Genomic DNA, 16356 nt, shown 5'->3' with positions numbered 1-16356 from the left:
CATTGAGAATCTAAGTGATGAGCAAGAAGATGAGTCCTCCTTGGGTCCATATGATGAAAAGGATGATTTTGAGGTCACATGTGTTGGGAAGAATGAGTCTAGGGAAAGTGAAGTTGAGACTAACCTTACCTTTCTCAAAGATAATACTTTTGATGATTCTCCTTTTGAGAACCTTGAGGAAGGTGATGCCATTAGCCCCTTAGTAGATGATATTGGAGATTATTTCCATATTGCAAAAGAGAAATGGCAAGTTGTTGGCGCTCAATTTGACTGTGCTCCCATTTAGACACCGACAATGAGGATGAGGCTGAGAGCGTCCCTCCCTTTCTCCTGAGCATTATTTATGAAGACATATCCATCAGTACCCTTGGGAAGGAGAATTATCACTTTCCCTTGCATGAAAAGGAAGAATTGGAGATGATTGATTCTCCTTTTTGGGAAGACCCTATCTTTCAGGGTTGGGGTAGATAGGTCACAGGTACATGTTCACTTCATCAGCGGGCCCAAGGGCCTCTGGAGGTGTTTCATGGGGTTTTGAGGAGCTTTTATGAGGTCTAATAGAATTCACTTGGTATATTCCATCATCAGCACAATTTGCCTTTCGTTCTGTTGCATTCCGACAACTTTCAAAAAACTGAGTTATGAATGGGTCTGACTCAATTAATTACGCTTAAGGTGGCATTTCAGGAGAAATATTTGGCAGAACACCTTAGTGTAATAGCTTTTGGAATCGGAACGAGAAGATCTACATGATGGGATGGATAGAAGTGATTGTTGGAGGCTTGAGGAAGCATGGTTGCCAATTTACCGTTTTCCCACATTAAAAAGAATATTTTAATTAAGGGAAATGTGCTCAATGATTAAAATAATAATACAATAGGAGCTTCTAGAGGGGTCCATCAAATCTATAAAAAGAGGAGGAAGAGGCCATTAGAGGACATCTTGGATTTGATATTTCTTCTTGTATGAGAGGTTGGGAACCCGGTTCTCTACTTCCTTGGTAGCTCCAGGAAGAAAACCTTCGGGGGATTTAGTGAGATTGGGCGAGTGTCCATCTCCCTTGGTGAATTCACTCAAAATTCATAGGAGAACTTAACAGTGGCAGTTCAGTTCAATTTTGGTGGAGGGTTTGTGCAGCATTGGAGCAGATTCTTGAGGCCAGTTCTCTCTCAAGCTATATCGGCTATTTTTGTTATTTGAACATGTAAAACCCTAGTTTATATATTATAATAAAAGTTGAGATTATTTCTGCTCATTGGATGATTGAATTGCATGCATTCTCTTGTTCTATGTTACATGGCAATCTTCTGTAAATTGAATGGTAATTTTATGGAGAAATTTTGGTTGAATTAGTTTTCTGCAAATTCTGTATAATATTCCGAAGGGCATATTACACAAATTGAGTTCTTGATCTACTTAACAAATGGTATCCGTTGCACAAATAATGAAGAGATATGCTTCAAGATAGAGGGCCAAATTTAGAACTTCGTTGGCCTAGATTTTGTGCCCTAATTGAGGACTGAAGGTATATAACAGTAAACCTACTTCTGTCTAAAAGCAAGCGAAACACCAAATACCAAAATTAGAACACAAAAATTGTGATGCCAAAAAGGACATGCCTCAAACCTAACTGGCCATTGCTAGTCTTGAACAAAAAAAAGAGCTTGTGGCCTAACCCTTGTGGAGAGCCCTAACTAGTACGAAACATAAATACATCGAAAAGCACTTACCTTGAAGTTGAGATATTGCCCTACTTCGAATCTCTTCTACCTTAGATCATTGAAATTTTCAAAAAAGACTGTCTTGAGATTATTAATTGAAGTTATGTATTGAGGTGAGTTATAAAGTCTTATTTTATAGGCTTATGTGTGTGCTAAAGAGGGGCTTCACAAATGAACATTGGAGGAAACTTTAGGGTCTTTAATTATTTTGAAATATTTAATTATTGTTATTATTATTATCAATGTAACCAGACTCGGAATCAACAATAAATCGGCGAGGCAAAAGAGCGAAGAGTTTTAATCGGATCGGGGAAAAATCGGGAAAAATTGGTGAACCCAATAAATTAAGATATACACATATATTGAATTAAGAAAAAACATTTTTCATTGATATTCAATAAAGCCATGTCCAAACAATGCATAATCACAATAAATTTCCAAAATATCATGATTGAATAAGTATTTCATATATGTTATCAGTCCAAACATGATCCAAAGTACTGGGTCCTCACTCCTAACGTGTGACTACATAGACCAGAAGCATCTACTTCTAGAAGTTTATAAAATACTGCGTACCAATCAGTGTAAAAGCAGTGATTGAAATCTCTTGATTGTTGCTAAAATGATATGATAATGGTTTTCTATTGAAATCTTTGACAGAGCACACGTTGAAGCTACATTGGAGCACACTACACACTACGCCTCTATTACACTACGACTCTATTACGTTGGGTAAATTGAAACTGAAACCATGACTCTATTACCTTCTCGACTTATGAGTTGTAGCCCTGAACAGTGAAGTCAATTATGGACCAACTTTTAATTTTTAACTTAACTAAACTATGAAGCGAAAAATGTGGGAACCCTAAAAGTTAAACCTGTGCTCGCCGAGTTGAGGGTTGAAATAGCCGTAGTCCCATAAATCGCAATTAATCAATGAGTCACTAGTCAAAATCGCGTTGACCACAAGTCAAACTTGGTTCGTGCAAGTTTGACTCGCCTAGAGTTGAATCAGATCGTTTGAGGGAAGAGCAGAGTTTGACTCGTGATTAATCGCGAGCGATCGGAGATTCATGTTTCACTGATTATTATTTTTGTTTTTAATAACATGCTTTGCCTTAAGCTCTACTAAAAATTGAAGTCAATGATTAGCTTTGTGCATATGGTCCTACCTAGTTGTGAAGTCAATGATTGGTTTATTGCCTTTGGTTCTTGAAGTTATTCAACTTATACACTATGAGATTGCGGCCAGGAGGACTTATGTGGCATACCACATATCACGAGAAATGCAACCCCTAGCTCACAGATCATTCTTCTCCCTAGGTTGTCGTGGGTTAGTGTGCTCACTTGGATCATTGCACTTGAATTCCAAGGGAAAATTAGTCCTTTGATACTATTCTCCTCTATTGTTGATTAACTCCATACCCTGACCTAGTTTGGGTCCACTTGTCTTCGTTGTGGTCTTGCAACTTTGTGATTCAAATTGCACAAGGATTACAAAGAAACCTTTCCTTTTAGCGATACTTAGGTCTAGGATACCTCTTGTCAAGGGATATTCTCCATACCTGGGTCTAGGTATCCAGCAGCCCTCCCTAGGGAGCCAATCACTTTGCTTCTAAAGAAAGTTATCCATTTATCTGAGCCTCTCTTGTGAATAGGCTTTAAGAAGCAGTTCTCATCCTGTCATTGATCTATCCATGCTTGTGATTCCTCTCATACTGGGTCTCCTCCCATTGGTGAAAGTCCGTAAAGAGCAGGGAGCTTTAGCTGAGGTGACAGTGGGCTATTGCTCCACTGTTGCCACTTGACCTAGTAGTTGCTCTATAGGATCCCCTCCTTGGACCCCTACTAGTTTGAGTGGTAACAAGGATCATGAAGGAAGAATTGATTATTAATGTGCTTGGTATGTCTTCCATGTGGTTGCATGATGCTCAAAAGAAGTTTGACATTCTTTGGAATGAATGGAGATCAATACTCTCACAAAATTACATGGCATATAGTAATGTTGATCAACATCAAGTATAGTCTCCGAAAGAAAGGAAGGGAGTTAATAATGACAACTCCTACAAAGATATTGTAACTTGGAATTCAAGTTTGATCCAAGGGCACTCTGATTAAAACAAATGCATGAAGAAAGATTCATTTGGAGATGGATCATGCGAAAGGATGTTGATCTTGAAGAACTCAAGAAAATTGATGCTTTGATGAGAAGGTTATCATGATGAGGTAAGTCTAATATTTAGGCTATTGGTTATCTAGTTCACATATTGTTTTGCTACCTGGAAGGATATTGCGGGAATATGTGAAGGATGTTGAGACAAGCTCAACATATGATATTTGGTAATTATGAAGTCAAGATGTTTTCCTCTTGGAATTGAAAGGTAGTAGTGCGAGAAGATAACCTGAAGTTCAAGTTCATACAATGAAGATCACTTTAAGAGGAAGCTATGATTGGCTTGAAGTTTGATAAAGATAAATATAATGCCTTCTTTGATGATAAAGAAAGGAAAGTGATATCCAAGGTTGATGGCCTGAACCCTTTCACTAGATTGAAGGAAGAGATACCAAGGAAAGAAGGAATTATGCAACTATGTCCATGAAGAACTAGTAGCGGATGTTGGACATATCTCCCTAGTTGAGAGGGAGCTTGAATATATTCCCTTTGTGTGTGGGGGAATGAGTATATCCTCCTTAGTTGAGGTTGTAATGATGGACATGATTCTCTACTTCATGTGTGATTCACTAGGCTAGGACTAACAACCATACATCTAGTGAAGGACATGGAGAGAGAATGGGGCTCGAAGGATTGGGTATGCATCTGAGAATGGTACTCCTTGAGGATTTGGAATCCAAGATAAGGAAGTGGTCTCATGGACTGACACTCTTTGAGGATTGGAGAAGGTATCCAAAACAAGAGTGGTCGAAGAGGACTGATATTCTTTGAGGATTGGGAATCCAAGATAAGAATAGTCCTAGAAGGACAAACCTTGTGAACATCTGGATGGGGTATATGCCTTGAGAGGTAGTGTGGTGTCCCACGTAAATCCTCCCAGCATTGTGCTCTAATCTTATGGAGAGATAGAGCTTGTTAGTCAAGGCCTTGCTATGTTGACAATGCTAGTTATGATGATATGATGTTGATGCTTACAAATGGATTGCCAATGTGACTCTTCTTATGAGAATATTTCAGTTTGAGAATATCCTAGTACTAGGTACAATTATGAATACCCCCCTAGTTAAGAGGGAGTGTTGGAGAATGTAACTAGTTTTGGTCTTCATAATTTGTATCAATTTGTATTTTATGTAAAAAGCAAAAGAAAAGGATCAAGGAAAATTATTTTTATTCTCTAGATAAGCATGTTATTCGCGCTTTTAGGTTTTTGAGTGAAAGAGTCAAAGTCCTATTTTGGATCTATTGCAAAAGAAAATGGAAACGAAAAGTAATTTTTGGGACAAAAACCCCTCTAGATGCCAAGTCAGCCTATGTGACAGATCGGCCTTGCCCAAATGGACATATTTATCCACACCCATCGAATCTATATAAATAGAGGGAGGATGGAGCTCATTTGAACACATGCTTGGATGGATTTTTGGTTTGAAGTATCGAAGAGAAGGGCAAAGAAGAAGAGGAGGACGAAAATTTGAAAGAGAGACGCTAGGGTTTGAGGAAGGTCTATCTTGGTTTACCTCTTGTTGTCGCACAGATTGTCACGACAACGCTCAGATCGGGGGCTGTCACCATGATCCCCGATCTCTCTGCTTAAGCCTGTCTCCCGCAGCTAAGGGGGGTAGACCCTATGGGACAATGCATGACCAACTGTGGACCAGTTGGGTTGGGAGACACGAGGGAAAACAAGCACTTATTTGGTTTTATTAAGTTAATAGACTAGTGCCTTATGGAGTTAATGACTGAATGATTATTTATCAAATGCTTGCAGAAATATGAACTCATTAACAATCATTTACCATCAAAGGTTAACTTTTACCAAATGCGAGATAATCGATAAATGCTCAATGGCTCAATGATATTCCAGTGATTACAATACGAAAGATTAAATGCTTTAAATAACCACGTAATTTTAAATGCTAACCAGTTATCACTTTCATATAGCTAATCTTCAAAATGAACATTTAAGCATGTTTAACCACATAAAAATGATAAATATTAATCCCACATCAAAATTTTAGCCTCAGCAGAAAAGATATATCGCAAACATGACAAAGCCTTAAGCCAAGACTGAATTTGGCAAAATATTTCCAAAATATTTTTATATTTTCAAATAAAACAAAAATAAGCTAAACAAAAACTAGATTCTAAGTAAAAGTAACTTAAATCTAAATAAAAATTTAAACTATAGAACAAAATAAAAAAGGCTTAAAGATTATTTTTTATGCTTTTGGGATTTTTATCTTTTTATATATATATTTTTTTAAAAATATTATTAAATTCAAAATTCAAACAAAAGCCAAATAAATCTACAATCTAAATAAAACTAAAATCTAATTTTAATTAAAAGAAAACTTTTTATGCCTTTTATTTATTTATTTATTTATTTTTTAAGTTAAAAAAGTTTAAATCTAAATGAAATGAAAAGTAAACAAAACTAGAAAAATGAAACCTGAAGGAAAGATTTTTAAGCTTTTTTATTTTTTTATATTTTATATATCTTTTAAGAGTCAAAATGAAATGAACTAAATTTAAATTAATCTAAGATCTAAAACTAAGACCTAACCAAAAATAATCGAAATGAAAATCTGAATTAAAATGAACTAACGTAAAAATTTAAACAAGACCAAAACATTTATACTAACCCTAATAATATGCTTATGTAAAAGAAAATCGAAATATCTGTCGTATGTTGTTGTGCGCAGGTATGCGGTTGAGATAAAAAAAAACATACACAGGTGGAATCGGCTACGTGGATATGGCTGCCAAGACAGAGGAATGATTGCAGGTCGGCGTAAAGATGTGGAGAACTCACAGAAGCGGTTGCGGTTGCGTGTGAAAAAATCTGCAGGCCTGGAAGAAATGGCAGCAAGGTTTTCGAGCAGCAGAAGAGAGGGAAACTCACTGGATGGAAATGAGTCACTGATGCAAATTGGCAGAGGGGACAACACACAGATGGAGGCTGCGCGCAGCAGTTTATGGCAGCGCTTGGGTAATTTGAGAAGGCGGCTACGATGGAAAGGCTGTAGCGCAGAGATGGGAGCTGGGAAAAGGAGCAATGGCAACGATGAAACTGCGTTTGGATACGGATTCGATGGTGGACAGGGGAAGGATGAGGGTGTTGCGATGACAACGGCCGAATGACTGGATGTGAGGAGGGCAGCTACAACAGAAACGTGAAAAGGAGAGGCAATAGCTTGCGTGGAGGTGGATTGAGCTATGTGTATAATGGCCAGCACATGGGCAACTGAGATAATACGTTGTTTTTTTTTTATTAACTTCTTTAGGTTGGGCAACGATAGGATTAGTGAAACGATGAGGATGGCTGGACGTAAGTGCAGAGAAACCCACTTCACAATAAAATTCTTTTCTTGCAACGCAAATGAAACTCCAAACAGCAGAACTATGCCCATGCAGAAAACTGATTCTGAGGCCAGATCTTACCCTCCAGGGCCTAGATCTGGCTTCAAGATTAAAGCTCACCTTCAGATCTGCAACCTGCAATGGCAAAGAACTGAAAATCGAAAAATAATATGTGCAAGAAACGAAACTGAAAACCCTAACTAAATAATTACAATATTCACAAACTGCAGGCTCTAAATTAGCCAGATTTCTCGTTATGCCACATAAATATTTTCAGAATTTTAATTTAATGTGAAATGATTCAGAAAAACCCTGCATGCATTCATAAAAAATTTCAGATGATAAGCCCGGGATTAAAAATTGGCTGGACTCTTTCAGAAAACACAATCCGGGAGTTGGCTGATTCAGCCGAGAACTTCTCCTAACGCCCGGTAAATTCAAAACTAAGATTTCCTGCACAGCTTAAAATCAACCATTAACATAGAGGGAAAAAACAATAGTGAAATCCAGATCAAATGGAGATACCTGCCATTATATTTCAAAATCTAAACTATCATTCAAACCCCAGAGATCAGACAAGATACCTGTGCCTGAATCAATCTTCATCAAGCTATTATTGATGACTGAAAATAAAATTATGCAGAAAAATAAAAGATCTTACAGCATTTCCAGAAGAGTAACACCAGCAAGATTTTTAAACCCCAAAGTCTTTCTTTATTGCACAAAAAATGACTACAAGGGAGCTTTCTTTAACACCAGACTCTTAAATCCAATCTGATCTCAAATGACTCCTAACACCCTATTTAAAGGAAAACTTCCCAACGGCTAGTTCGAGTGATCCATGTCAAAATGATCTCGACCGTCGATGAGGATCAAAATCCCTTTTAATCTCATCCGTCGAAATTTTAAATGCATTTTAATATATTAAAAAATTAAAACTTTGCATTTATTTTCTCAAAATTTTTGACTTATTATTATTTTATTCTATTTTTTAATTTTATTTATTTATTTATTTATTAATTTTTAATTTTCTATTATTTATATCTTTTATTATTTTTTTCAATTTTTAATTTTTATTTTTAAATGGATCCTCGAACTTAGCCTTTGGAAAAATTATCTAGGACCTAGGACTTAGGACTTATGAGGGGATTAAAACATTTTCTAACCCTCAAGACACTTTACATCATGATTTTTTTACAATTTTACATCTCAAGGGGTAAAACCCATTTGACATAGACCCTCATGGACCACCCAGTTCTGCAACCAAATATAATCTAGCAGATCAACACACTAGGATTCTCTTAAGATTCTAATGACAAAATTCATTCCGACTTTGGGGTTAGGCTGAAGGAAAACTCTGCTGATCATGGATCGGTGAGACAAAAAAACCTTCCGGAACGTAGATTATCACTAGAAAATTAGGTCCACTTAGGCAATTTACATACATGACTCAACTCTGCTAAGATTATTTACAATTTATACATGCAGAGTGGATTTACAACATAACATGATCAGGTCGACGATGACTGTCGAATGGCACGAACACGTCAATCAAGCTCTATCCCTTTTGTGAAAAAGGGGGTGTACTGCTATGGGTAGTTGACACGTAGTGGTCAACACCTCTTGTTGCTGGTCTCTTGCCAATGAATCTGTTGGAAGGAACTTTGGCTTGACATCTAGAGGTGGGAATTTCTATGATCATGGGTCTTGGATATGTCATTTGATTTGATTCTATAAGAAGAGATTTTCTGGGTTTTCCCCTTGGAGGGGTTTTGATTTGGCTTGGAGCCTATATTTTGTGTTCTATTGTCTTCTGAGATCTTCATGTTTATGGTAATTGCTTGATGATAGAAAGAAAACATAATAATAAAACTGCTAACAGTCACACAAGTAATTATCATGTAACGGAAATCTAATAATAAGTTGAAAGCCTCTTGATTTCCAACAAACTAAGGGCCAGCAATACCCATTTGACCTTTCCTAATCTTGGGTCAAATTAGTGAAGAGAATTATTATTTAAGCAAGTGAAAGGTCAACTTTCCAACTCAAATTGTCTTGAGCAAGAGCAAGGGCCTAACTCTCATTTCTCCATTATTCTTCTCTCTCTCTCTCTCTCTCTCTAGCTCTTGATACTTCTTATCTTCATATCGCTGTCTCAAGTTTTGTAATAGTCATCTTGGTGCAGCAAACCTTTTGGCCATTGTGGAATAAAACTCACTTTTGGTTCGTTCACTTCGGTTTGTTTTGATTCAATGTTATCTTGCACAAATTATTAAGAGTTCAGAGGTATTTATTTGGGCAATTTAGCACTTAGAAGTTAGATATGCTTTCTTTATTACGTCATCTTTTCACTTTAGAGGCTGATTTGTGAGTGACTGTTCCACATATTTTTTACAAATTTTTCTATAACTGTTTGGCCACTAACTTGCTGGTCAAACAGCCTTAAACACGCTGTTGTTTTAGTCATCTATTGCAGATTTACAGGTCTGGACAGCAGGCACGCTCGCCAGGGCACGCCCTGAGGTTGGCAAGCACCAACCTAAATGGGGAGGAGGATTTTCCAGTGACACATTTGGCAAATTCCCTTATATGTTCGCTGATTTTTAAAGTTTATATTACTTTTCAAGGCGTAAAAATTTATGCTAACAGGACTACAAAGCTCTGAGTTATAATATAACTGATATTCTCTGTGTTGCATGTTTCATGTAGATTGAGTTATATTTTAGACTTCTGGTATGTATGTTCCATTTTGAAGTCTTTTATATTCCATTTCTATATTTTGTTCTGCTCTGCTCTTCTTTTGTGATACATGGACTTTGGACAAGGGGCTTTCCAAAAGCTCTTTTTGAGGTTCTTAAGAAGAGATGATTATATAGTATATACCATAATAGTATAATACGTATCATGAGAGTGTGTAGATGCCCCAGTTGGCACTTGGGCTGTAAATGTTAGTATATACTACAGACACTTTTATTTGGTTATGTGATTAAATGTTTTAACCTAGGTTGGTGTCAGACTGATGTGCAATGAATGTTTATGCAGATCAGAGGAACTGTAGATCAGCCCTTATTTGATGGAGCTGCAACATTTCATAGGGCATCTGTATATTCACCAGTGCTTCCAACACCACTTTCAAATTTTGGAGGCACAATTAATGTGAGGAGTAATCAGTTATCAATTAATGGGTTGGAAGGACGAGTTGGTAGAAAGGGACGCTTATTAGTCAAAGGGAATTTGCCTCTCAGAACAAGCAAAATTTCTTTGGTAGATAAGATTGAGATGAAGTCAGAGAGCCTGGAGGTGCGAGCCAAAAACATATTCAGGTAAGGCACCATTTTAGTCTTTTTCATTTTATTCAGTACAAAGAATAACTTTTGCAAAACAATGGGTACATTCTTAGACAGCCATGTCTGTAACAATCTTAGCCTTTTATAAGTTATAAATGACACTTTTTATCCTGCAATGCATACATTTTACTGACTGATTTTGAGGAAGAAGTTTCAAGATGTTGCAAACATTACTTTCAAATGATTATTTTCTCATCTCTTTTGTCTTTCTTGGTTATGCGGAGGAACAGTGGTCAGGTGGACAGCCAAATACAGGTTGCAGGTTCAATACTGGAGCCAGAGGTCTCAGGAATGATTAAGCTTAGTCGTGGAGAGGCATACTTGTCACAAGAAAAGGGCACAGGGCCTGTTATCCCTCGTTTAGCATCAAATCCAAAAAGCCTTTCAAATGGCCGGGTTACAGCTGCAGGAAATATTGCTCGCTTTTATAGTACACAATCTGCCTTTTTGCCTGTCAATGTGCCTGTCAAGACATCAGGTATGATTCAAATGAAAGCATCTTTCTTTGCATGCCATGTGATGAATTAATATGAATACTAATAAAGCCTGAGTGCAATTATCCCTTAAAAAAAGAAAAAGATAAACTGTTCACCATTTAAATCTTTAAATTATACAGATGATTTTAATTATTTATCTTTTCAAAACATGTGGTATATACTATATATCATTAGAAAATCTTGTTCATGAACTTCATTAAGGACTTGTTTTGTTTACAGCATCCCTTATTTCCTAAGTAAAATGACACGAGGACACAGGACATGGAAATATGAATATCTGAAATGTGACACGGTGACCCCATGAAACATGACACAGAGGACACATTATATATTATATATTAAAAAATCTAATATATATGAAAAAATATAACAAATTGGTGAATTACACATAGAATATGAAATATATAAAACATTTGCATGATGATGATAAATCATACAACTTCGCGTATAAACAGAATAGCATTGAGTGCAATCCATCTCTCAACCAAAAATACATTAACAGAGAGTGCCTAAATGGTCTGTAGAGTCCAAAAAAATCACGCAAATAATTAGTACTGCCTATCATCAAAATCATTTCCTATTTTTGGGATCCTCGTCATCAATATCACCCTCTAAGCATTAAAATAAGATAGAAAGAGTTTGTCAAGCCAGGCAGTAACTCCTCAAAGCAAAAATGATTCAAAGCAATATCTCCCGATGACTGTTCACATTACCTATTTATTTATTTACATTATGTTCACCCAATCCTGATGATTAGTTGTCAACATTCCCCCCCTTAATCTGAAGGGATGTTGGTGAGTCCAAGCATCTTTCTGAATCGTTCAAGTTTTTTCTCTTCCAAGCACTTTGGTGAAGATGTCTGCAATTTGCTCATTAGTGGAACAATGACGGAGATGGATTGTTTTGGCCTCAACATGATGTCGAATCAGATGATATTTAGTATTGATGTGCTTTGTTCGATCATGGAACTTTGGGTTTTTGGCCAACTTTATTGCAAAGGTATTGTCAATCATGAGTGGAGTTGATTGTACTTGTTTTACCAGCAAATCTTCAAGAATTTTCCTGAGCCACACAATTTCTTTTGTTGCTTCAGCTGCTGCCACATATTCTGCTTCTGTTGTGGAATCTGCTGGAACTAATTGTTTGTGTGATCTCCAGGAGACAGCTCCTGATCCAAGACTCATAGCATATCCTGAAGTAGATACCCCAATTTCTTTATCTCCATCGAAGTCTGAATCAGAGTATCCAATCAAGCTGAAGTCGTCCACCTGTGTATACTTGATTCCAAAATCTTGAGTTCCCTTCAAGTACCTCAGAACTCTTTTTGCAGCAGACTAATGTCCCTCACAAGGCTTTTGCATAAACCTAGAGAGGATTCCAACAGCAAACGAAATATTTGGTCTGGTAGTAGTTAGGTAGTTGAGACTTCCTACAAGCTGTCTATACTTTGTTGCATCCTCAAATTCTTTTCCTTCAATAGATGTGAGCTTTAAGTTTTGTTCCATTGGAGTGGTAAGAGGATTGCATTCTGTCATGCTAAACCTGTTCAACAAATCTCCAATGTATTTCTTTTGAGAAAGAAATATGGACTTCGGATGTTGGGTTACTTCAATACCAAGATAGTAATGAACATAGCCCAAATCAGTGATTTCAAAACTTTTCCCCAATTCCTTCTTTATGGATGCAATGTAGCTTTCATTGTTCCATGTCATCAAAAGATCATCTACATATACCACAAGATATACAACTGTTTTGCCAACGTTCTTGACAAATAAAGTTGCATCATCAAGATCATAATGTTTGAAATTGAGTTTCAGAAGATGCTTAGTTAGTTTTTCATACCAGGCTCGCGGTGCTTGTTTGAGGCCATACAAAGACTTCACAAGTTTGCATACTTTATGTTCATGTCCTTTCACAGCAAATCCTTCAGGCTTGGACAAAAAAACATTCTCTTTTAGATCTCCATTCAAGAAAGCAGTTTTTACATCCGTTTGATGGACTTCCAAACCGTTCTGAGCTGCTAGGGCAAAGAGTGTCTGGATGGTAGCCCATTTTGCTATGGGGGCAAAAGTCTCCTCATAATCGACTCCTTCCTTCTGTGCAAAACCTTTTGCCACAAGCCTAGCTTTGTGCTTGTCAAGTGAGCCATCAGCTTTATACTTGTTCTTGTAGACCCACTTGCAGCCAATTGGTTTGGTTCCTAATGGAGGATCAACCAGCTTCCAAGTGTCGTTCTTTATGAGGGGATCATTCTCCTTTGGCATCGCTTCTTTCCATTCATCATGAGAAGTAGCTTCTTTGAAGGAAATTGGTTCAAAATCTGTAGACAAGGTCAATTCACAATCATAAGAAACATCCATATCAACAGGTGAATTAGAGTCATCTACATCACCTCCATTTTGCCAGTTTGAATTTCTAGTTCCTGTCTTTCCAACCTCATCAGGATGAACACTTTCAAGTGTCTTTGTCAGCCACTTTGGGGAACCTTTCTCAGATAGTCCAGGCTGCTCCGTTGATTGAGTTGGGACTGAATCAAGATTGAGTCTCCCAATTCTATCAATCACATCACTTAAAGCATCATTCGTTGTTGGAGTTTCATGTGGGGGAGAGTGTTCTTCAGAAGAAGATTCCACATGTTGATCTAGTATAGGAATCCCCCCTTCAAGATGTGGAATCTAATTATCAAATTCTTGAAATGATTTTGCTTTTGTGAATCTATCCAAGCGATCAAGTTGCCGCTCAACAACATTGTCATTTTTGGATGATTCAAGAAAAATTACATCTCTAGATACAACAGACTTTTTATTTACTTCATCATAGAGACGGTATGCTTTGGAGGTGTTTGAATACCCCAAGAAGATACACTCACGACTTCTTGCACCAAGTTTGTTTCTATGTACCTTTAGTATTAAGGCATAACAAGTGGAACCAAAGACCCTGAGATGCTTTACCGAAGGAACATGTCCATACCATATTTCATAAGGAGTCTTGTTTCTAATAGCATTAGATGGACATCTATTCTTTATATATGCAGCACATAGAACAGCATCAGCCCAAAACATTATCTTTACATTTTTGAAGAAGAGCATGGATCGTACCATATTTAAGATTGTCCTATTCATTCTTTCAGCTATACCATTTTGTTGGGTATTATAAGGTACAGTTGTTTGATGTTTGATCCCATGTTGGCGAAGATAGTTTTCAAATTCATTTGATGTGTATTCTTTTCCATTATCAGTGCGAATAGACCCAATATGAGATTGTGCATCATTTTCAATCCATTTATGAAAGTTCTTGAATGTTTCAAAAGCATCAGATTTGTTCTTCAATAAATGTCATCATATATTTATTTCCATTTGCAGAAGGAACAGACATTGGACCACATAAATCTAAATGAATGAGTTCAAGTTTTCTATGTGCTCTTGAATGTGAATCATGAAAAGACTGTTTGCTATGCTTTCCTAGAATACAAGCATCACATTGCTTAAATTTCCTAAGAATTGTAGGCAACCCAGCAACACCATTTTTCTTCAACAAGCAGAGACTGCCATAGTTCAAATGTCCAAATCTAACATGCCATAATAAACTTGATGGAAGTGTACCTTCTTCATAATGAGAATTGTATGAGAAATGTTGTGCATGAGCAGAGGTTCTTTGCAGCTTGAGAAGTCTTTCTTCTTTTATTCCCCTCATGACAAGTGAGTGGTCAGATGCTTTTCTTACCTCAAGCTTGCCATCAAACATATGAATGGAGTGACCTTGCTGGTGGATGTGGACCAAGGACAGCAAGTTTATCTTGAGCCGTGGGAGATATAGAACATGATGCAGAAGAAAGTCTGAAAGACCAGGGAGTTTAAGCCTGATTGTGGCAAGCCCTGATGGCTTGATTTTTGATTGCTCTGCAAAGTATACTGCTCCATCAACATTGTCAGTAAATTCTTCAAAAAATCTTTTCTATGAGTCATGTGGCAAGTTGCTCCTGAATCAAGCAACCAATCATTTTTCCAAGAAGCAAGTGAAGCATTAAATAAATCTTCATTTACTCCAATATTACATTATGCCACAACATAGTGAACGGATTCAGGTGCTTTACCTTTGTTTGTATCATCAGTTTTACCTTTCTGTTGGTTTCTTTGCTGCTCAATTTTGTCCCATGGTAACTTGCATGTAGAGGCATCATGTGATCCTTTTCTTTTGCAGCGTATTCAGTGCAAATCTGCCTTTTCTCCTTGAGAGTGTCTGCCCCCCCTGCCTCTGAAATATCTTCCTCTTCCTCTCCGACCACCTCTTCCTCTTGAAGAATCTTGAGCAGGATGCTTTTCTTTATGAGAAAGGCACACAGCCTCTTCAGAAGATTCAGGGACTGTTTTCTTTCCAAAAGCTTTCTCTCTTTCAGCAAACTTTTTCAGAAGAGAGTCAAAGGTGATATCTTTGAGATTTACATTTGCTTGCAATGACTCAAGATAATTGGAGTAAGTAGGATAAAGTGCCTTGAGAAAAGCGATAAGAGGAATATCTAATTCAACCTTAGTGGATTTGATATCATGCATTATAGACTTTACTTCAGATGCAAGAGTAAGAGGATCATTATTTTGTAGTTCAAGAGTGAAGAGTTTAATCATGAGTTGAACAACTTCAAGTGCAGAATGTGAGTCATAGAGTTCTTTCAGCTTTTGTAAGGCTTCAAAAGCAGTTGAAAATGGCGAATTATGGCGACTCACCTCTTCATTTACAGATGCTGCGGTTAATGCATAAGCTTTGTTGTTCTTGTTTTCCCAAATGACGAGCTCTTTGTCTGATGTAGGTTGTTATGGCTCTTTGTCTCCGTCTCCAACACACAGTCCTTTCCACAACTCATTGAAAATGAGGGTGTGTTCTATCATTCGGGACCACTCAGGATAGTTATCTTTGCCAGTGAGAACTATTCCCACAATGGATATGATTGAATGCATACTGTAACAAAAACTTCTGCTGCAAATTTTTTTTTACTCCTAATGGAAAAAATATATTTCTGATATGACTGGACAGAAAATTCAAATGTCAATACGCAAGAATGTAAATACACAAAACCATACAGCACATTCAACTGGACAACGCTCTGAATTGGACAGTGTAAAGACAAAAATTTATAAGGCATTCAACAGAGGTATATACAACACTCCATCAGTGTCTCGCGGCTACCACCGTGGGCTCGAATTAGTACAGCACTTTTCCAATACACCACCGCAATGAACAATGCAACTTCAAAACGGTTCAACACA

At 37.1% G+C, this 16356-nt stretch overlaps 1 protein-coding gene across 1 annotated transcript in view; it reads left to right on the top strand.

Moving 5' to 3' along the window:
* The window catches only part of EMB2410 (embryo defective 2410), a 541348-nt gene that overhangs the window by 465453 nt on the left and 59539 nt on the right, over nt 1–16356 (top strand). The window contains exons 18-19 of the mRNA XM_089441428.1: nt 10294–10574; nt 10829–11076. Of these exons, the coding sequence (XP_089297554.1) occupies nt 10294–10574; nt 10829–11076 (529 nt within the window). The remainder of the gene's footprint in view (nt 1–10293; nt 10575–10828; nt 11077–16356) is intronic.

This window comes from Pinus tabuliformis, chromosome 9, assembly GCF_031772625.1.
Source record: "Pinus tabuliformis cultivar Carrire ecotype Pingquan chromosome 9, CPIR1, whole genome shotgun sequence".
Lineage (NCBI taxonomy): Eukaryota > Viridiplantae > Streptophyta > Pinopsida > Pinales > Pinaceae > Pinus > Pinus tabuliformis.
The sequence above is the reverse complement of the archived record's forward strand: the minus strand, read 5'-3'. Positions and strand labels throughout refer to the sequence as shown.